The sequence below is a fragment of the Oncorhynchus keta genome, chromosome 25 (genome assembly GCF_023373465.1).
Source record: "Oncorhynchus keta strain PuntledgeMale-10-30-2019 chromosome 25, Oket_V2, whole genome shotgun sequence".
NCBI lineage: Eukaryota > Metazoa > Chordata > Actinopteri > Salmoniformes > Salmonidae > Oncorhynchus > Oncorhynchus keta.
The window spans coordinates 20,164,327-20,185,808 of NC_068445.1; the positions used below are offsets into that span (position 1 = coordinate 20,164,327).

General features: G+C 40.8%; 2 protein-coding genes across 3 annotated transcripts; both read left to right on the forward strand.

Annotated features, from left to right (window-relative positions):
- Positions 1 to 285: 285 nt before the first annotated feature.
- mob1a (MOB kinase activator 1A) lies at positions 286 to 15,580 on the forward strand. The gene is made up of 6 exons (XM_035736130.2): positions 286 to 739; positions 1,274 to 1,440; positions 4,767 to 4,860; positions 12,644 to 12,777; positions 12,876 to 13,039; positions 13,298 to 15,580. Exons 1-6 carry the CDS (start codon positions 726 to 728, stop codon positions 13,373 to 13,375), a joined length of 651 nt encoding a protein of 216 aa, XP_035592023.1. The 5' UTR covers positions 286 to 725; the 3' UTR covers positions 13,376 to 15,580.
- Positions 15,581 to 15,871: 291 nt separating this feature from the next.
- Positions 15,872 to 21,248, forward strand: LOC118358370 (TRAF-type zinc finger domain-containing protein 1-like). Of its 2 annotated transcripts, none has more exons than XM_035736127.2 (12): positions 15,872 to 16,155; positions 16,539 to 16,575; positions 16,950 to 17,085; positions 17,216 to 17,269; positions 17,356 to 17,797; positions 17,974 to 18,273; positions 18,471 to 18,535; positions 19,188 to 19,433; positions 19,697 to 19,835; positions 19,990 to 20,197; positions 20,401 to 20,467; positions 20,540 to 20,743. In XM_035736127.2, exons 2-12 carry the CDS (start codon positions 16,541 to 16,543, stop codon positions 20,564 to 20,566), a joined length of 1,719 nt encoding a protein of 572 aa, XP_035592020.1. In that variant the 5' UTR covers positions 15,872 to 16,155; positions 16,539 to 16,540; the 3' UTR covers positions 20,567 to 20,743. The 2 variants fall into 2 exon arrangements, with proteins under 2 accessions (XP_035592020.1, XP_035592019.1); XM_035736126.2 differs by having other exon boundaries at positions 15,876 to 16,155; positions 20,559 to 21,248.
- Positions 21,249 to 21,482: the final 234 nt, after the last annotated feature.

Consider the following 21,482-nt stretch of genomic DNA (forward strand, 5'->3'; position numbering starts at 1 on the left):
CTGAAAAACTATCCTTGACTAGTGTGAGTTCACCACTGAAAACAATAGAAAATTAAAATCACTTGTTTTATTGAAAATGCCCATTTGGTTTACAATCGCCAAACGTATGGATTGCAATCGGCTTGTGACTGGTGAAAACAACCAAACGCAGGCACGTGAGGCCCATTGTCATTTAGCATGTGCCTCTGGCATAAAAAAAAACTGAGGTGCATCCGGAAGTCAAGAATTCTCTGACACTTAAATATAATTTTGTATAAATGCGTATGGCATGATGTGTAATTGCGTATCAATACTGCTAGTGCTATTCGAAATACTTGTGACGTCCCACATAAAAACCTAACAAATTTCAACTTAAATTGTGTAACTTCAGAGTTTGAACGTCCCAAGAAACCAGCATTTTAAGGACCGTATAAATACTGCGGAACCATCCATATTACAACAATTACTGAAGTCATTTCCATGAGAATCCAAATGAGGGCGACAAACCTACATGTCGGCAAAATGTTGCGCTAACTATCTACGTCAAAATATTATTTCTTCAGGGTACGATTACACTGACAAGTGAGAGAAGAGTTAGAAAGTTCGGAAACTTTTCACCAGGGAAGCTAGAAAGGCTGTATATTCACCAAAACAACCAGTGAAACGTTCGATACGACAGTTCTTTTGAGCTTCGATATTCTTTGGTCTGCATTTGTCTTCGTTTTACGACCGAAACTAAGTTAACGATGAGCTTCCTATTGTAAGTAAAGCTAGTTATATGTCACGTTTTTACTCGTAGTTAGCTAACGTTACCTAACTGGCTAGCTATGTTTGCATAACTTTAGATGCAGAGAGATATACTCATTAGTCATGATGTAACCACAGATTGTCATAGTTGTCGCTAACTTGTCTTACGTTTTAATATAGTTAGCTAAATGTGACTAGCGTTACCCAGCTAGCTAGATGAGCTAACGTTAGTTAGCTAAATAACACGATCATGTCACGTTATAGCTAGCTTAAGTTAAGTGTCACTGATGGGGAACTGCTCATTGACGCATTTTTTAGCATGTCGAAAACTAACGTTAGTGAACAAGTTAACTAGCAAACAATTATATATAGCATGGGCTCCTTCCTGTTTTGTTGCTGTCTGCCGATTAGAGGACAGTGTTTAACAGGAAGACTGTCAGACTTGTATGATTTCATATCTGAGCAGTGAGCACATCTACTCATCACTAATAGCTCAAACATGGAACATCACAGTTTGACTCGAGCTCCCTCTCCTCCCTTGATCCAGTGGCAGTCGCTCGTCTAAGACCTTCAAGCCGAAGAAGAACATCCCAGAGGGCTCCCACCAATACGAGCTGTTGAAGCATGCAGAGGCAACGCTGGGGAGTGGGAACCTGAGGCAGGCTGTCATGCTGCCAGAGGGGGAAGATCTCAATGAGTGGATTGCTGTTAACAGTGAGTAAAGGGTGATTGAAGGAGGGTAGCACAGACGATTTAATTGACACCTGTTCTTAATGACAGCCTTTAGGTTTCACAGGTGACCACACAGTCTAGTAGCCTAGTGGTTAAGAGCATTGGTTCAGTAACCACAAGGTCGCTGGTTTGAATCTGTTGCCCTTGAGCAAGGCACTTAACCCTAATCGCTCCTGTAAGTGGCTCTGGATAAGCACGTCTGCTAAATGACTCAAATAATGCACAATTTCTTCCAGAAAATTGGTTAAATGAAAAAATATTTTGGTATCCACATATGTATGTTTTTGGTTTGCAGTTGAACAAAACCCCAAAAAATGGGAATAATTTACTAAATCATACCTTATTCCACAAAGGAATCTGAAAATGTCCCAGACAATATTATTGGCATAAGTAATTAGAAATAATTCGATTTCAAGCACCTTTACTTTGGAATTGAACTCACCTGTGGTGTGTTGCAGGTGCCTGCAATATAAAAATCCCTCATTCAATGAGTTTGAATAGAGAAAATGACTCATTCTCATCTTGTTCCTGTGTGTACCTCAATGAACATGGAGAAAATGAAAGAAACCAGAGAATTATCTGAGGTCAGTCATACGCAAGATTGTAGACAAGCACGGACAATCTCGAGGCTACAAGTCCGTCTTCAGACCTTGATGTTTTTGTTTCCACTGTACGCAATGTCATCAAGATGTTTAAGGCCCATGCCACAGTAGCCAACCTCTCTGGATTTGGCCGCAAGAGAACTTGATGGATGATTGTAGCGAAGGATGGTTAGAATGGTGGAGAAAGCACCTCGATCAACTGGCGCACAGATTCAAGCTGACTATCAGAAAGAAGGTATCACAGTTTCATCTCTCACCATCCGTTGCCAACTCAATGAAAGGGGATTATATGGTAGGAGACCAATCTGTCCACAGGACATTCTCCCAGAAGGATTTTGGCATGTCTAGGTGTGTTGGCAAATTGCCACCAGGCTTTCCTATGTCTCTTTCTCCCCACTGCTGAGAAAGAGACATAAAGAAAGCCCGACTGCAATTTGCCACACCTGTAAATGACAAAATCCTTCTGGGAGAATGTCCTGTGGACAGATTAGAGCATTTTGGTAAAGAATACCATATGTATGTTTTACAGAAAACAAAATGAAGCCTTTGTAGAAAAGAACACCTTCTCTACAGTCAAACATGGCGGTTCAGTGATGTTTTTTAGTTGCTCTGCTGCCTCTGGCACTGGGTGCCTTGAATGTGTGCATGGCATCATGAAATCAGGAGAATACCAAGGCATTTTGGAACGCAATGTTTGGCCCAGTATCGGAAAGCTGGGTCTCCTTAGGTCATGTGTCTTCCAGCAGGAGAATGACCCCCCCCCCCAAATACACTTCAAAACGCACCCAGGAATGGTTCAAGACAAACGCTGTACTGTTCTGAAGTGGCCAGCAATGAGTCAAGATCTAAAAACCATTGAAAACTTGTGGAGAGATCGGAAACAGCAGTTGGGAGAAGGCACCCTTCACATCTGGTAGAACTGGAACAGTTTGCTTAAGAGGAGGTCCAGTACAGAGGTGCAGGGAGCTCTGATGGTTATAGGAAGATCTTGATTGCAGTTATTTTGACCAATGGCTGTGCTAACAAATAAGTCTAGGGTGTCAATTTTGTTAATGCCATTTGTTTATTTTCTGATATTAAATGGATATATTAAGTTCTGAATCAAAAACAAAGGTTTAGTAATATTAACAGTGAAATTAAGAATTGCGGAGACTAAATACTTTGGTAAATTTCAACTTTTTTTTAAGGGAAAATAGTGAGTTAATTGAAAGAAGTACAAGGCTGTCAATATATTTGACCACAACTGTGGGTGTCTGCACGCATTTGGAAAAGTATGCAGTTCACTTTTTCCACATTTTGTTACGTTGAAATTGTTTTCTCTCCCCTTCATCTATCTACATACACAATACCACATAATGACAAAGTGAAAACAGGTTTAGAAATGTTTGAAAATGTATAATTTTTTAATGTAAATAATGTTTATTTTTTTTAAGTATTCAGACGCTTTGCTATAAGACTAGAAATTGAGCTCAGGCGCATCCTGTTTCCACTGGTCATCCTTGAGATGTTTCTGTAACTGTCAACCTGTGGAACATTTCAATTGATTGGACATGATTTGGAAAGGCACCCTTCTGTCAAAATAAGGTCCCACAGTTGACAATGCATGTCAGAGCAAAAACCAAGCAATGAGGTCGAAGGAATTGTCCGTTGAGCTCAGAGACAAGATTGTGTCAAAGCAAAGCACAGATCTGGAGAAGGGTACCAAAACAGTTCTTCAGCATTGAAGGTCACCAAGAACACAGTGACCTCCATCATTCATAAAAGGAAGAAGTTTGGAACCACCAAGACTCTTCCTAGAGCTGGCCGCCCGGCCAAACTCTGCAATCGGGGGAGAAGGGCCTTAGTCAGGGAGGTGACAAAGACCCCAACGGTCACTCTTGACAGAGCTCCAGAGTTCCTCTATGGAGATGGGAGAACCTTTGAGAAGGACAACCATCTCTGCAGCACTCCACCAATCAGGCCTTTATGGTGGAGTGGCCAGACGGAAAGCCACTCCTCAGTAAAAGGCACATGACTGCCCGCTTTGAGTTTGCCAAAATGCACTTAGACTCTCAGACCATGAAAATATAATTCTCTGGTCTGATGAAACCAAGATTGAACTCTTTGGCCTGAATGCCAAGCGTCAGGTCTGGAGGAATCCTGGCACCATCCCTACAGTGAAGCATGGTGGTGGCAGCATCATGCTGTGGGGATGTTTTTCAGTGGCAGGGACTGGGTGACTAGTCAGGATTGAGGAAGAGATTAACGGAGCAAAGTACAGAGATCCTTGATGAAAACCTGCTCCATGGTGCTCAGGACCTCAGTCTGGGGTGACCTTCCAACAGGACAATGACCCTAAGCACACAGCCAAGACAACGCAGGAGTGGCTTTGGGACAAGTCTCTGAATATCCTTGAGTGGCCCAGCCAGAGCCTGGACTTGAACCCAATCGAACAGCCCTGAAGAGACCTGAAAATAGCTGTGCAGCAACGCTCCCCATCCAACCTGACAGAGCTTGAGAGGATCAGCAGAGAAGAATGGGAGAAACATGTCAAACTTGTAGCTTTGTGCCAAGGAAGACTCAAGGCTGTAATTGCTGCCAAAACTGCTATTTCAGTTTATTTTGAATACATTTGCAAACATTTCTAAACCTGTTGTCATTATGGGGTATTGAGGGGGAATAAACTATTGAATCAATATTAGAATAAGGGTCTGTTCTCCGTTTCAGCTGTGGACTTCTTCAATCAGATCAACATGCTCTACGGCACCATTACTGAGTTCTGCACTGAGACCAGCTGTTCTGTGATGTCTGCAGGGCCCAGGTAAGATGGGCAGGGAGACAGACTATTCAAATGAAAAAGGAAATTCCACACACCTTTTTGCTGTGGATGAATTTGACCAACTTTTGGCTTAAGAACCTTCATCAGACGGACACATTCCATACATGTTCCCTATTTTTAATTTGTAGTATTCTCTGAAATGACCTGAAGAGTGATAATGATGTTCCACTTAAACAAAATTAAACTGCTTTGCAGATATAACAGACAATCATATCAGTCATATCATAACATTTCCAGTTCATGCTACAAAATCTACTTTATAAGAGTTTTTAAAAATTAAGTTATATGACTCAATGACAGAGTAAGGCATTGTTGGCAGAATAGATGGATGCAGTTCAATGCATGGATTCATTTAATAAACCAATGCATGTTTGTAGTCCAACAAATATTGCTACCAGGTTCTAAATCACAGCTGGCCTGGTACATCGTTTGCTTCCTCCAGCCATTCGGGATGCCCTGTTTCAGTTTCTATGACTTTATTTTGGACAAAAGCAGACGAATGTAACTAAGGCTGGGAATACCAACACGATCAAACTACCAAGGGAAATGATCACAAGTCAGTCATAACGTGGCTAATAGGCTAGCTTTTCTATTTAGGTAGCTAGTCATGATGTAACCACAGATTGTCGCTGTAACTTTTGTCTTGCGTTTAATACAGTTAGCTAAATGGGACTAACGTTACCCAGCTAGCAAAATGAGCTAACATATTTAGCCTAACGTTAGATACTTTTTTACATATCGTGTAGCTAACTATGTGGACACCCTTTCAAATGTGTAGATTTGGCTATGTCAGCCACACCCTTTGCTGACAGGTGTATAAAATCAAGGACACAGCCATGCAATCTCCATAGACAAACATTGGCAGTCGATTGGCCTTACTGAAGCGCTCAGTGACTTTCAACGTGGCAAGCTTAAGATCAGCATGTGTCGGCTGGAGTGGTGTAAAGCTTGACACCATTGGTCTCTGGAGCAGTGGAAACGCGCTCTGTGTAGTGAGGAGTCATGCTTTACCATCTGGCAGTCCGACGGACAAATCTGGGTTTGGCGGATGCCAGGAGAACACTACATGCCCCAATGCATAGTGCCAACTGTAAAGTTTGGAGGAGGAATAATGGTCTGCAGATGTTTTTCATGGTTCGGGCTAGGCCCCTTAGTTACAGTGATGGGAAATCTTAACGCTACAGTATACAATGACATTTTACATGATTCTGTGCTTCCAACTTTTGTGGCAACAGTTTGGGGAAGGCCTTTACCATTTCAGCAATGCACCCGTGCACAAAGGGAGGTCCATACAGAAATTGTTTGTCGATAGGTGTGGAAGAATTTGTCTGGTCTGCACAGAGCCCTGACCTCAACCCCATCGAACACCTTTGGGATGAATTGGAACGCCGACTGCGAGCCAGGCCTAATTGCATAACATCAGTGCCTGACCTCACTAATGCTGATTGGAAGCAAGTTACCCCAGCAATGTTCTAACATCTATTGGAAAGCCATCCCACTAGAGTGTAGGCTATTATAGCAGCAAAAGAGGGACCAACTCCATATTAATGCCCATGATTTTGGAATAAGATTTTTGACAAGCGGGTGTCTGCATATTTTTGTTCATGTTGTGTAACCGCTGGTTAGGATGATGACATTGGGTGAGTGGCCAACTTTGTCCCCCATATTGTTTTTCTGTGGCAGGCAAGACATGGTGTCATTTATTTAGCGAGCAAGAAATGTGTCATCCACAGTTTAGCATAGCTCTTAGTTGTCAAATCAAATGTATTTAGCATTGTCAAATGGGCGGACAGGCAAGTTCCCCTTCAGTTGTCAAAACGTGGCTTGGGACAAGCATGCATTGGCGGGCAAGCAGGCTACTATTCCCCATCATTTAGCAGTGCAAATTTGACTGCCAACTACGAGCTGAATAAGATTGAAGGTTTATCTACCGTTTCCTCGTTTAGATTTTAGATTATATCGGTCTTGCTAACATTAGTTGATATTGTTGATGTATAGGAAACTGAGGGAGAGAGAACCTAGCTTTTCATGATGGTTTGATCAATAGGACTGTAAAGTTTCCAAATGTAAGACCTATTTGCAGAAATCCATTCAGGTGTAGTTTGGCATTTTGGCCATTAAAAAAATAATAATAATCTAAAGTCGCACTGTTGCTACTGCCTGTAAACACACAATCCAGTTAAAAGTGAATGATGGCAGGCCCATGTGTTAAATGGCTTATTTGCATATAGCCCTATTGTATCTCTGATTGGCTATGGCGCACCGGTCTGTGTCGACTCCTGTCCTGGGTAAGACGGATGTTTTATTTGCTGCAGTGTTTATTAATTGTCCAAACGCATAGCCACATTCCCACTATATTACTATAGAACACAAATAACTTACTCAACGTCATTCCCAAACATTCTATGAATGTGTGAAAATGACCCTATTTAAGTGCTTGCTTGTCAGAATGTAAAAAGTGTAATATTCTTCATTTTGCTAAAACGCTGTCAGTTCCACTTAAACATGAATATGTTAGTTATTCACATGCCACTGCTATGGTCAGTTCAGGCCTGACCCCCCCCCACACACACACACACACAAATGTTACATTTTGATAATTTTAAACTTTTGTTCCTTGCATTAGTTTCACTTCATGTTTTTACAGGGTTAATGCAGTATATAACATACTTTCTGGAGTTTACTGAGCCCATATTCACAACTCGTATCACAGGAGTGGTGATCTGATTATATAATCTTATTCATTATGATTTAAAGGGGAACATGAAGCCTAGTTCATCAGTCCTTCTTTGAGACACTTTGTCAATTGATTCTTGTCAGCTAAAAAAATTACAAATGCAACAATTTCTAATATTTTACTGTGTTACACTTTGAAAAAGAAATTCTGTAGGTCCTAGTCTATGGATTTCACATCACTGGGAATACAGATGTGCATCTTAGTCACAAATAACTGTTAAAAAAGAAGGGGAAAAAAGGTAGGGGTGTGGATCAGAAAACCAGTCAGTATCTGGTGTGACTGTCATTTGTTTCATGCAGCTTCTCCTTCACATTGAGTTGATCAGGCCATTGGTTGGAGCCTGTGGAATGTTGTCCCACTCCTCTTCAATGGCTGTGCGAAGTTGCTGGATATTCCCTGGACCTGGAACACACTGTTGTACACGTAGATCCAGAGCATCCCAAACATGCTCAATGGGTGACATGTCTGAGTATGCAGGCTATGGAAGAACTGGGTTATTTTCAGCTTTCAGGAATTGTGTACAGATAGATTTTTGCAACATGTGGCTGTGCATTATCATGCATTATCATGCTGAAACATGAAAGGATCTCGTCATGGTATCTCTGTGCATTCAATTCTCTGTTAACAGCTCTGGTGGGCATTCCTGCAGTCAGCATGCCAATTGCACACTCCCTCAACTTGAGACATCAGGGGCATTGTGTTGTCTGACAACCAAATTTGAGCATGGCCTTTAATTGCCCCCAGCACAAGATGCACCTGTGTAATGATCATGCTGTTTAATCAGCTTCTTGATATGCCACATTTTTCAGGTGGATGGATTATCTTGGAAAATGAGAAATGCTCACTAACAGTGATGCTAAAAAGAAATTGAACACAACATTTGAGAGAAATAAGCTTTTTGTGTTTGTTAAAATAACCTAGAAAATGTTATTTCAGCTCGTGAAACACTTTACATGTTGCATTGTATATATTTTCTGTGTAGTTTTGGTACTTCCTCAGAGTTCCTTCTTGCTCTATTTTTGGTCTCAAGGTCAATCAAATTTAATTGTTTAAATTTGATTGACTAATTCAATCAAATGTATTTCTAAAGCCTTTCTTACGTTAGCTTATGTCACAAAGTGCTGTACAGAAACCCAGCCTAAAACTCCAAACAGCAAGCAATGCAGGTGTAGAAGCACGGTGGCTAGGAAAAACTCCCTAGAAAAGGCCAGAACCTAGAAAGAAATGTAGAGGAACCAGGCTATGAGGGGTGGCCAGTCCTCTTCTGGCTGTGCTGGGTGGAGATTATAACAGTACATGGCCAAGATTTTAAAATGTTCATAGATGACCAGGGTCAAATAATAATAATCAGTGGTTGTCGGGGGTCAGCACCTCAGGAGTAAATGTCAGTTGGCTTCTCATAGCTGACCATTCAGACTCTACCGCTCCTGCTGTCTCTAGAGAGTTGACTGGGAAAGGTAGCACGTCCGGTGAATAGGTCAGGGTTCCATAGCCGCAGGCAGAACAGTTGAAACTGGAGCAGCAGCACGGCCAGGTGGATTTGGGACAGTAAGGAGTTATCAGGCCAGGTAGTCCTAAGGCATGGTCCTCGGGCTCAGGTCCTCTGAGAGCGAAAAAGAGCGCATACTTAAATTCACACAGGACACCGGATAAGACGGGAGAAATACTCCAGATATAACAGACTGACCTGAGCCCCCCGACACACACTACTGCAGCATAAATACTGGAGGCTGAGACAGGAGGGGTCGGGAGACACTGTGGCCCCGTCCGACGATACCCCCGGACAGGGCCAACCAGGCAGGATATAACCCCAACCACTTTGCCAAAGCACAGCCCCCACACCACTAGAGGGATATCTTCAACCACCAACTTACCATCCTGAGACAAGGCCGAATATAGCTCACAAAGATCTCCGCCACGGCACAACCCAAGGGGGGTGCCAATACTATGTTTGTCTTCAGGAAGGCAGTGAGTTGCTACGCAACAGCTTGTATTTCTTTGTTGTTGAGAGGAATGGGAGATTCGATATTGGCCAATAGTTTTTTATGTTTTCTGGGTCAAGGTTTGGCTTTTGCAAGAGAGGCTTTATTACTGCCACGTTTGGTACACATCCGGTGGATAGAGTGCCGTTTTTTATTATTTTCAACATAGGCGGGCCAAGCAGCTCTTTCAGTAGTTTAGTTAGAATAGGGTCCAGGATGTAGCTTGAAGGTTTAGAGGCCATGATTATTTTCATCATTGTGTCAAGAGATATAGTACTAAAACACTTGAGTGTCTCCTTTGATCCTAGGTCCTGGCAGAGTTGTGCAGACTCAGCTTTTGGAGGAATATGCAATTTAAAGAGGAGTCCGTAATTTGCTTTCTAATGATCATGATCTTTTCCTCAAGGAAGTTCATTAATTTATCACTGCTGAAGTGAAAGCCATCCTCTCTTAGAATGCTGCTTTTTAGTTAGCTTTGTGACAGTATCAAAAATACATTTAGGATTGTTCTTATTTTCCTCAATTAAGTTGAAAAAATAGGATGATCGAGCAGCAGTGAGGGCTCTTCGATACTGCACGGTACTGTCTTTCCAAGCTAGTCGGAAGACTTCCAGTTTGGTGTAGTGCCATTTCCGTTCCATTTTTTTGGAATCTTGCTTCAGAGCTTGGGTATTTTCTGTATACCAGGGACCTAGTTTGTTAGGACAAATGTTTTTTATTTTTAGGGGTGCGACTGCATCTAGGGTATTACGCAGGGTTAAATTGAGTTCCTCAGTTAGGTGGTTAACTTCTTGCGGCTGAAATCCCGTTAATAGGATCGATTTGACAACAGCCAGTGAAAGTGCAGGGCACCAAATTCAAACAGAAATCTCAATAAAATTCCTCAAACATACAAGTATTATACACCATTTTAAAGAAACTTGTTTCCCACCACAATGTCCGATTTCAAAAAGGCTTTATGACGAAAGCATACCATTATGTTAGGTCAGTGCCTAGTCACAAAAATACACAGCCATTTTTCCAGTCAAAGAGAGGAGTCACAAAAAGCAGAAATAGAGAGAAAGTTCATCACTAACCTTTGATCTTCATCAGACGGCACTCATAGGACTTCATGTTACACAATACATGTATGTTTTGTTCGATAAAGAAAATGTCAGTTTACATTGGCGCATTATGTTCAGTAATGTTTTGCTTCCAAAACACCCGGTGATTTTGCAGAGAGCCACATATATTTACAGAAATACTCATCATAAATGTTGATGAAAATTGTTATGTTATGCGTGGAATTAAAGGTATACTTCTCCTTAATGCAACTGCTGTGCTGGATTTCAAAAAAGCTTTACAGTGAAAGCACACCAAGGAGTAATCTGAGTATAGTGCTTAGCCACCAAAACAAGCCATATAGATAGATACCTGCCATGTTGTGGAGTCAACAGAAGTCAGAAATAGCATTATAAATATTCACTTACCTTTGATTTTCATCGGAATGCACTCCCAGGAATCCCAGTACCACAATAAATGTTTGTTTTGTTCGATAATGTCCATTTATGTCCAAATACCTCCTTTTTGTTCGCTTTTAGTTCACAAAACCAAATTCACAAGGCGCAGGCACTTAGTCCAGACAATGTCAAAACAGTTCAATTACGGTTTGTAGAAACATATCAAACAATGTATAGAATCAATCTTTAGGATGTTTTTATCATAGATCTTCAATAATATTCCAACCGAACAATTCATTTGTTTTTAGAAATAAAGGGAACGCAGCTCGCTCTCACGGCCACGCGCGTGACTTAGCTCATGGCATTCTGCCAGACCCCTTAGTCAAACAGCTCTTATTCGCTCCCCCTGAGACTGTTGACATCTAGTGGAAGCCTTAGTTTAAATTTGGTCCGATTGCACTTCCTATCATGGATAGACATTTACTTGGAAAGCTACAAACCTTCAGATTTCCCACTTCCTGGTTGGATTTTTTTTCAGGTTTTTGCCTCCCATATAGTTCTGTTATACTCACAGACATCATTCACAAAGTTTTAGAAACTTCAGTGTTTTCTATCCAAATCTACAAATAATATGCATATCTTAGCTTCTGGGCCTGAGTAGCAGACCGTTTACTCTGGGCACCTTATTCATCTAATCTACTCAATACTGCCCCCAAGCCCAAAGAGGTTAACTGATTTTTGACTACCTTGGGTAGCTGGAGGGAGTCTGGAAGGGCATCTAGGAATCTGTGGGTTGTCAGAGAATTTATAGCATGACTTTTGATGATCCTTGGTTGGGGTCTGAGCAGATTATTTATTGCGATTGCAATGTAATAAAATAGTGGTCCGATAGTCCAGGATTATAAGGCAAAACATTAAGATCCACAACATTTATTCCATGGTCCAGAGTATGACTGTGGCAGTGAGTTGGTCCGGAGACCTGTTGGACAAAACCCACTGAGTCGATGGCTCCGAAAGCCTTTTGGAGTGGGTCTGTGGACTTTTCCATGTGAATATTAGTCACCCAAAAAATGGAATATTATCTGCCATGACTACATGGTCCGATTTAAGAACTCAGTGAGGAACGCTGTATATGGCCCAGGAGGCCCTTAAACAGTATCTATAAAAAGTGATTGAGTAGGCTGCATAGATTTCATGACTAGAACCTCAAGAGACAAAAAGTTTTTTTTGTGTTTTTTTTTGTAAATTGAAATTTGCTATCGTAAATGTTAACACCTCTGCCTCTGCTTGTCTCTTATGCTCTTTTCCAGCTCCTGAATCTTACTCTAGTATACTCTCTACTAATCATTTATGGTAAATCTCTTCTAAGAACAGAAAGTAAATCTGTGCGCTGGTAAAATGCTTTGTGTCTAATAGGACAACCTTTTTATACCACAAACTGGGTCTTGTTAGGAAGATGCCCTCTTCTAGCCATGTGTGACTGTCCAACAAACAGTGATGATGAATTGTGCCAAAAACATTCAGAGGAAGCCATAAAGTGAAATTATTAAAACTAAACTAAAATTCTCATTCCATCTCGCTATTGGTCCATCTCTACCTCTCTCAAGGTATGAATACCACTGGGCAGATGGCACCAACATCAAAAAACCCATCAAGTGCTCTGCTCCCAAGTACATAGACTACCTGATGACCTGGGTGCAGGATCAGCTGGATGATGAGACACTCTTCCCCTCCAAGATAGGTTAGTTAAATTTGCTTTGTATAAATTCAAAACCTTTATAAATTTAGCCTAGACCTTTTGGCTTTTAGATAATAGAACTCCCGCTCTGTCTCCCTTAGGAGTGCCCTTTCCCAAGAACTTTATGTCCGTGGCCAAGACTATTCTGAAGCGCCTGTTCAGAGTCTATGCCCACATCTACCACCAGCATTTTGACTCTGTGATGCAACTGCAGGAGGAGGCTCACCTCAACACCTCCTTCAAACACTTCATCTTCTTTGTCCAGGTGCCACTGCTAATACATTCCAAATATCAAATGTTCTCTTTATTGCTGTTTAGAAATGATTGTCATGATTCTATCGGAGGAGTCTTGTCATAAATCATGTCTCCATGAATGTAGTAAATAGTATTCTATTCCAATTGATGTATTGTGCAATTATAATTCATGGTTAACAGGCATACTTGTTACTATCCTGTGTAAATATAGTATAGCAGGTAAGTTGTTTGATTACATATGGCTTGTGTGGTATTTTACTGTGTGTAGGAATTCAACCTCATTGATCGTCGTGAGCTGGCCCCTCTGCAGGACCTCATTGAGAAACTGGGCTCCAAGGACAGATAAACACCTCTGTCTCTCGCCGCTCTCTACCCCCCCGGCTTTCTGTAACTTCTTCTCTTTGCCTTTTCTTTCTCCCTCTATTCATTTACCTGTATGTTTTCTGTTCTAGTGTTTTGCTCTCTCCCTCTAGTTGTCTGTTGACATTGTTTCAGAGCTTGTTTTGTGAAAGCTCACTAGTCTTTAAGGTAAGATACCAGGGTGTAGTATTTTTTTTGGTCGTTTTGTTAAACAAATTCTATAATTGGGACCTACTGACCTGAACTGTGGACCAATATAATTTAGGAGTTTAAATGGAAACCAACATTTCTTTCCTATAGGATTTACAAGCACATACTTTTTTAAATATATTTTTTTAACTATCATGTTTTTAGTCAATGTACTTAAATACTGTTTTTTGGATCTTGTATCTGGAACAGTTTTTGTATTTTAGATTTTTTTTCCACTTAAGATGAACAGTTGCAAAAGTCAGGGGATATTGATCAATAAATATTTGCAGTGTCACTTGATATACTTGTGAAATAGATAATCTTCCATAGTTCATAAACAATCAGTGATCATATTTTTATGCTTGACTTAACTGCTTAGTTGTTATAAGGTATTTTAAGAGAACGCATTCAAGCATCAGAGGATGACATTTTGAAAACAAATTAAATGTATAATGTGAATATTTTGATCTTTCTCATTTCACTCAAATAGCACAAAATGTGCCTCAGTAAAAACATAACTATGTCAAATTCCTTGAATGTCTTTGTCCTTATGCTGGTACTTAATTGTAATATCAAGTCAATACTTGTTTTATTGTTTATTAAACATACCTTTACTCAAGCATGCAATAATAGCAATAGTGCTCGCACCAATACATGACAAAAGTGATAGGTCATTTTTTTTATGTGATATTTTTTATATTTTTTTGTCTTATCTGAGTGTGTGACATGTTAACTCACCCTAGTCCTTATGTGTTCAATCCAGGCACAGTGCTAAAGCAGTAGGGCTGTTGGTTGTGCCACCTTGACGCAAATTAAATTTATCATATTCCATCCAAATTCCTTGCCACAAATGGAATGTTATTTATAAAGAAAAAAGCTTAGTATTTACCCTCTTCCTGATATGGACTGAGTATAAAGGTCTAGGCGCTACTCCATTTGATACCTTAGACATGCTCTGAAACCTTCGTGACTTAAGTTTTTTAAAAGTTTTATCCTCCTGCTGTGGGCTGGATGTGTTAATGTGTAGTTCACACATGCATAATCAATGAGCAGAATTACTGTCTTACCTCAATTAGCCACGAAACCCCAAGTTTAAAACAGACTGTTTTATGGAATCAGTGCTGTGCCATTTTCCCCCAAGTGGGCCAGTCCCCTAGCAATTTGAGTTCAACCAATGAGCTCCAGCCCCTTGCCATATGAGTGACAGCTAGCAAGAGGCACATCATGCACATACAGCAAAGTGAGAGAGGTCAATGACGTGTTGCACATATCTGCACATACTTGATGTAGTATGTCATTTTTGGGGACCACTTGGCTCATTAGTGCTACTTTCAGAACTACTGGCAAAAATTTATAGAAAAGTACAGGAGAATCTTTAATTTAATACAATGTAATTATGTTTTTTTACACAACTTATCTCTTTTGGCCCCTTGGTTGGAAAATACATCTGTGTAAAAAATATATGGTCTACTAGTCAATACATGGTTTTAAGCAATTGTAAGATCGGTGTTTCTTTTACAAATCTCCAGTGTGTTTGTAACAAGTTTTCCTAATATGTGCTTATGTTTGATCTGTCTGGATAAAGTCACCTGATATACCGCCAGTATGTGTGCTTATAGATTTGATTATGTTCAACATTGATTTTCAATGTGCTGTTACATTCCCCATAGGCAATGATGTTGGGAATAAGACAATACACACCATATGTTTCTGGAATAAGTCAAGTGTAGTTTTTGGAGTTACATTTTTCATATTGCTGTTGAACAATTCCTTTAACTTTGGTTAAAGGAATTTTAAAAAGTGTAACTATATATATATATATATTGGAGGTAATTTGTGGGCAATGTGATTGTTACAATGCTCAATGTGAGTCCAATACTCTGCTGTAAATAGGATAATTTCCAGAACATTTATCTGAACAAAACTGTGCCTTTTTAAAATGTCTGAAATTACATTATTCATAGCAGAATAGTTTAATTAACATTAAATGAATTTGTGGAGATTCTGTTTGTATTGAAATTATTTTAAATGGTTGAGTTTTTTTAAAGACTAAATGACACCTTTTCTTGATAATAACCCATCTTGACCATTCACTGCTTCCACTCTCCCTCTGCCTGGCATAAGATCACATCTACTACTTTTAACAACCATTCCCATCAATATGTCCTAGGCTATTGGTTATCAAAATCAACATGGTCAATTAAATGTCCGAAGACAACATTCACAAATACTATTCATTTTGACGAAGTGTTTGTTGACCGTTTTGGGTGGTGGTCTCATTGGTCAACAGTATTTCGATTAGCGAATCAGATACTAGATACTTGGGCGTCACTTGGTAGCTGCTTTCAGGAAACGCTTGCTAACATGGTTTGCATGAACTATCTTTGAAATCAGAAAGCTAGCTAGGGTGAAACTAAAACAAAGTAAGCAGCATAAGGGCTTTCTTGTCTCTCGAAGTTTATTCTGACATTAGCTATTGAAAACAGCGATTTAAAGCCTCATCTTTAGCTAGCTACTAGCCAACTAACGCCTAGCTACCAGCGAAGTAAACAAGGGACCAAGTCACAGCAGCAGGAGGTATGTAACTTTCTCATTCATAGATAAGGGTATATGTGGCTAAATCGAAGCTATCGGCATTGAACAGAAACGATAGCTAACTACGTTGCATATTTGCTTGGTCATTGTCAACCAAATGACGGTACAAAATGGGAACGTTTTCGAGCTAGCCTGTGTGCTAATTATCGAACGTTTAACGATACGATTATTTTGGGGAGAGAACTAGAGAACAATACTGAGAACTAGCTAGCAATAATGTGGGTAGTAATTGCTATCTAACGAACTAGGTATAACAGGAGATCTTTGATGCCACAGATTTCTTCAGTGGATTGGTTGCCACCCCAGTTTCGAATGTCACTTGGCAATTGTATCCTATTTTTCCCCCCATTTTATGTCCCTGCAAGCCATGGCAAATGAAAGCACACAGTTCTGTGCCAATTGGTAAGTACGCTTTTATTACAAATTTTAAAAAGTATGTGGACACCTTTTGTCGATTAATTGGACCGCCGACTGCAAGCCAGGCCTAATCGCCCAATATCAGTGCCCGACCTCACTAATGCTGTTGTGGCTGAATGGAAGCAAATCCCTGCAGCGATGTTCCCAGAAGAGTGGAGGCTGTTATACCAGCAAAGGGGGGACAACTCCATATCAATGCCCATGATTTTGGAATGAGATGTTTGACAAACAGGTGTCCACATACTTTTGTTCATGTAGTGTATGAAGATTCAGGCAAATTGAGAAGTAGGCACAATGTTAATAGATACATTCTGTCTGACTCCTCTTTCTTGCTCCTTTTCGTCTCTCTCACTTTCTAGTCAGCATGACATTCCAGAGGCTAATTTCACTACTCATGAGAGTCACTGTCGCCGGAATATTGCTCTGTGTGATGTATGCCAAGAGCCAGTGCCCCGTTCAGATCTGCAGCAGCACAAGGAACAGGAGCACATGCAGGTATGGTGCTAAAGATGGAGCGGGTTGGAGCCGGGAAGTGGCTGAACTAGATACTTGAGTGAACATCATCCCAAAGTTTCTGTACATTTGTTATACAGGAGGCTTCACAAACATTTTATTTTAATTTCAGGTGAAATGTAAGTGCGGTTTAAAGATTGAGAAAAGCCTCATGGAATCCCACCAGGTATGTACAACTTGTATTAGAATGGAGACCTTGTGATGGTCACAGATTATGTATTTCTTTGCATTTTCATCTGACCTCTTTTCCAGAGATCTGAGTGCAATCAGCGGATGGTGCCGTGTCAGTACTGTGAACTGGAGCTGGTTTTCAGTCAGTCCAAGGAGCATGAGGATTATTGTGGGACGCGCACAGAGCCCTGTCAATTCTGCAAGTGCAATGTAATGTTGAGGGAGCAAGCTGTCCATCCAGCCTTGTGTGGTAGCCTCACACCACCTCAAGAGAGAAACAACAGCCGGGCAACTCTCAGCCCAGCAGAGACCCAGTCTCCAGGAACATGGTTTGAATCTCATTCCATCCGTAACCTGCTGAGGGCCCAGGAGGGAGAAGGCCACAAGAACAACAACGCCAGTGCGTCTGACCGCAGGGCCCTACCACGGCCACTGGAGGCCAGAGTGCACAACAGCACCCGGGGGCAAGTGGGCCAGGGAGGAAGGGGGAACATTGCCCCTAGGAATACAGACTTCAGCCACTGTAAGCCTGCCAATGGCTCATGCAAAGTTTTCACATTACCCTCAAAAAATTACACACATTTACTTCAACTTAGTCTGGTATTGATAAAATGCCCTGACCTATATTAAAGTAGAAAACTGTTTAATTGAATAACTTTTTTGTGTGATTGTAAAAACATCTCATGTGTTGTCACCCAGTGCTGGAACAGGAAGCTGCAGTGCTGGGCAACAACAATAACAGCATGGCATCATTGGCATGGCCTGCAGACAAACCACTGGGAGAAGACTCTGCCAGCCTGGACTACCTTCTGGCCCTTAGCCTGCAGAGTGATGGAGACACAGGGGATGTAGGGGGAGGAGCGGGGGCATTGTGGACAGATGTCTGGGACCACAAATTTGGAAGGATGTCCAGCAGCGGCTCTCTTATCTCTCCCCCTAATAACAACTACCAACATATCACCACTGGCACCATTACAGCATCAGAACATGACCAGACAGGTCAGATGATCAACTAAAATACCAGTTATTGTCCTTGTTTGTTTTCATGTGAGATTGATATTGTTACAGTATGTTGCCCTCCTCTCCCTTTTACATTTGGACTTTCTTCAACCCTGTCGTGATTTAAAAACACGTTTGGCATAAAATCATATTTCTTACTTTACCCATTATTTCTCTGCTCTTTTTCTCCCATGTAGACACCATGTTACCCTGTGAGTTCTGTGAGAAGCTGTTTCCTGAAGAGGACCTCATTTTACACCAGGTTAGAAGGATATTTTGCTGTTTGCCTACAAGTCACGCTAACGCCATGGAGGCTGAGCCTGAACTGACCAGGGAATCAATTTCCTTTACATGCGAGCAGCAGTTGGTTATAAACTCATGCCCCTTATTTCTTTACTTTGAGTGCACATTGTTTCGTTGCTCTTGTTTGCTCCCTCTGGACTAGTTTCCTAGAATCTCCTCCTGAGTACAGTTAATTATTATTTTTGTTTTTGACTATTTGTTTTCCATTGTTTTTCTACAGAACTCAGTCAAGTCAATATACATTCCCTCCCCACACACACAAATCCACATACATTCATTCTCACAGAGGGATCCACAAACTTAGCACGAAGGCAAACAATCTATCTAAAACAAACTGACATGCAGAAACAACACAAAAACAATTCATTATTGGTCACTGTCCAGTTTGTGTCTTGCACTTGGTATCTCCCCCATCCCCTTTAAGAACATAATTATTTCATGTAAATAGTTATTGAGGAATGCCACTATGTGTGACAGTTAGTAATTATCCATCTCAGGACTGATCGATAGTGTGTATCATGTGGTAATCACCTGAGGGTAGCTAGCCACGACCTATCTGGTTAGCAGAAATACATTATTTTCCCCTCACACCTGTCTTTGTTGTCTTTCAGACTGGCTGTAGTCCTGCCTCAGCCTTTGCATCTTTCAGCAAGCAACCTCCATCTCCATGCTACGATGGCAGGATTGCTAGGGGTGCTGGTGGTCTTCTGCACATCCCACCTGACACCCCGAGCTTCCCCCGTTCAGTCTCCCCGCTTTCCTACAGTCCACCTGCCAGTCCACTACAGAGAGACGTGGTCATTCCCTGTGAGTTCTGTGGAGTAGCCCTGGAGGAGGCCGTTGTCTTTCACCACCAGGTACATTATTTACAGTGCAAGAGATGGTGCTGTATAATGTAGATCATGTTCAAATAGTGTATGCCATTAAGGTCAAATAGTCCTGTCACATTACCAATGAGGGAGAAAACAGATGTTTTGACAGAGGTAGAAAAAATCTGATAACACTTTGCTCCCATTCCTGTGTATTAACATTGCAATTACTCCAGTATTTTCATTGTGCTAACATGCTGTTCAATAGTAATTACCTAGTAATTGGGGATATCCTGACACTTTGTTTACAGGATAAATGTGACCTCCGACCTCGCACGACTCCCTTAGTGGATAAGGTCAACAAAGTGTCCTTTCAAAAACCATCTCTTCCTCTCAAAGAGAGCTGTGGATGGAGCTCCTCTGAGGTGCAGAGGAGACTTAAGCACCAATGTAAGACACTGAACCCCACGTTCACCAATGCACAATCTTTTTGAACTGATCACTGATTTCTTTAAAACAAAGTCGATGTTGCTTGGGTTGCATCTATCCACCCATGTAAAATTTTTACATCAAATCTTGTGTGTGCACATGCTTGCGTCTAAAGTGGTCCCCTTGGATGGGCTGGACAGAGAGAAGCCCCAGGTGCAAAGCCCAAATGAATGGCAGAGAATCCACAGTGTGTTACCCATTCCAGGGAAGATCTCAAACTGTGATCCTCAGGTGAAGAACAGGCCCCAGTATGGGAATGAGGCAGAGGGGGGCCACTTGCTATTCAGTGAAGGCCACAAATCCAACTCTGCAGCAGCTGTGGGGTAAGAACAATGACACTTGCTGTAATAATGTAATCTTAACATGTGTTTAATTTGATTTGGCACAACTTCATTTGAAATTGTTTGGGTACATCATATTTGGATTACGTCTTGTGTTACAGAACTAGGGTTGAAAGTGTTCTCTTTTGTATAATATAGTGCTAAGGCTTCCAAATGTAATGAAATATGTTGTGTCCATCTGCCAGACCTCCCCTAAGAGAAAACAATGAGGGACCAAGGATTAAAGGACCAAGGAATGCAGGGCCATCAAAGGTAAATAATCCTTATGTCTTTAGAGCCTCTATGGTGGCTATAATTATTTGTTTATAGTTGAATGTTTTTCAGTATCAACATTCATTTATAGGTGCCTAAGAAGCAAAACAAAGAACAGGAAGATGAGTGAGGGCAAGACTGTCTGGAAAGAGCTGCAGACAATCACCAAAGGCTTTTTCTGTGTGCGGTAGTCTGTCACTCTAACAGTGGTGGCGTTACTGGCTGGCTACATTGCCAATGCCTGCCAGATCTCACTACACTTGGGAAGGTGTTTAACATATCAGCAAACCACAAATTGTATAACAATCTGATGCCAGATTGTGCATCAGAAAATGTGGTGCAAACCAGTGGTTGATGCAATGCAATGTAGTCCTCCTGGAACATGACCAGAGTCTTTATTGCCTGTGTGTGTGTTTCTGTAGGTTTCAGTTGCTCTTTCTTTTTAAAGTCTAAAGAGTGAAACTTAAATATTTGAATGATTCCAATAGTTTGTAATATAACTTTCAGCTTTTTGTAATCTTTTAAACTTTTAATATAAATTGTATAGAATTTAGGAAACCCACCTTAATATACTCTTGACAAACCTATGTAAAATGTGTACAGGTATGTAAGAAATCTTAAAGCTCCACAAAGAAATTGTACTCTTCACTGAATAATGCAAAATCAATGACACATACAGTATCAAAGCATTATTTGTATTTCGGGCTGCACCTATTGAACTGTTTGTTTTTGTATGCTTTGTGATATTATCTTCATACTTTTAATAAATCCTTAGTATCAATGTTTTGGTGCTTGTGGATGACTGTTAATGTAAAAGATTGTCCTCAATACTAAGTATTAATCACCGCTATTTTCCTAGAATCAAAATTGTCTATAATGCTTTGAACCCTCCACATGTAAAAACTGCACATATCACATATGTTGCTGGTTACTGCAGTGTGACCAGAGTGAGCTTTGCACGATTCAAATGAGTATTTTGTCAATGGTACTCTATTTTCCCCTTCCTTAGAGCTAC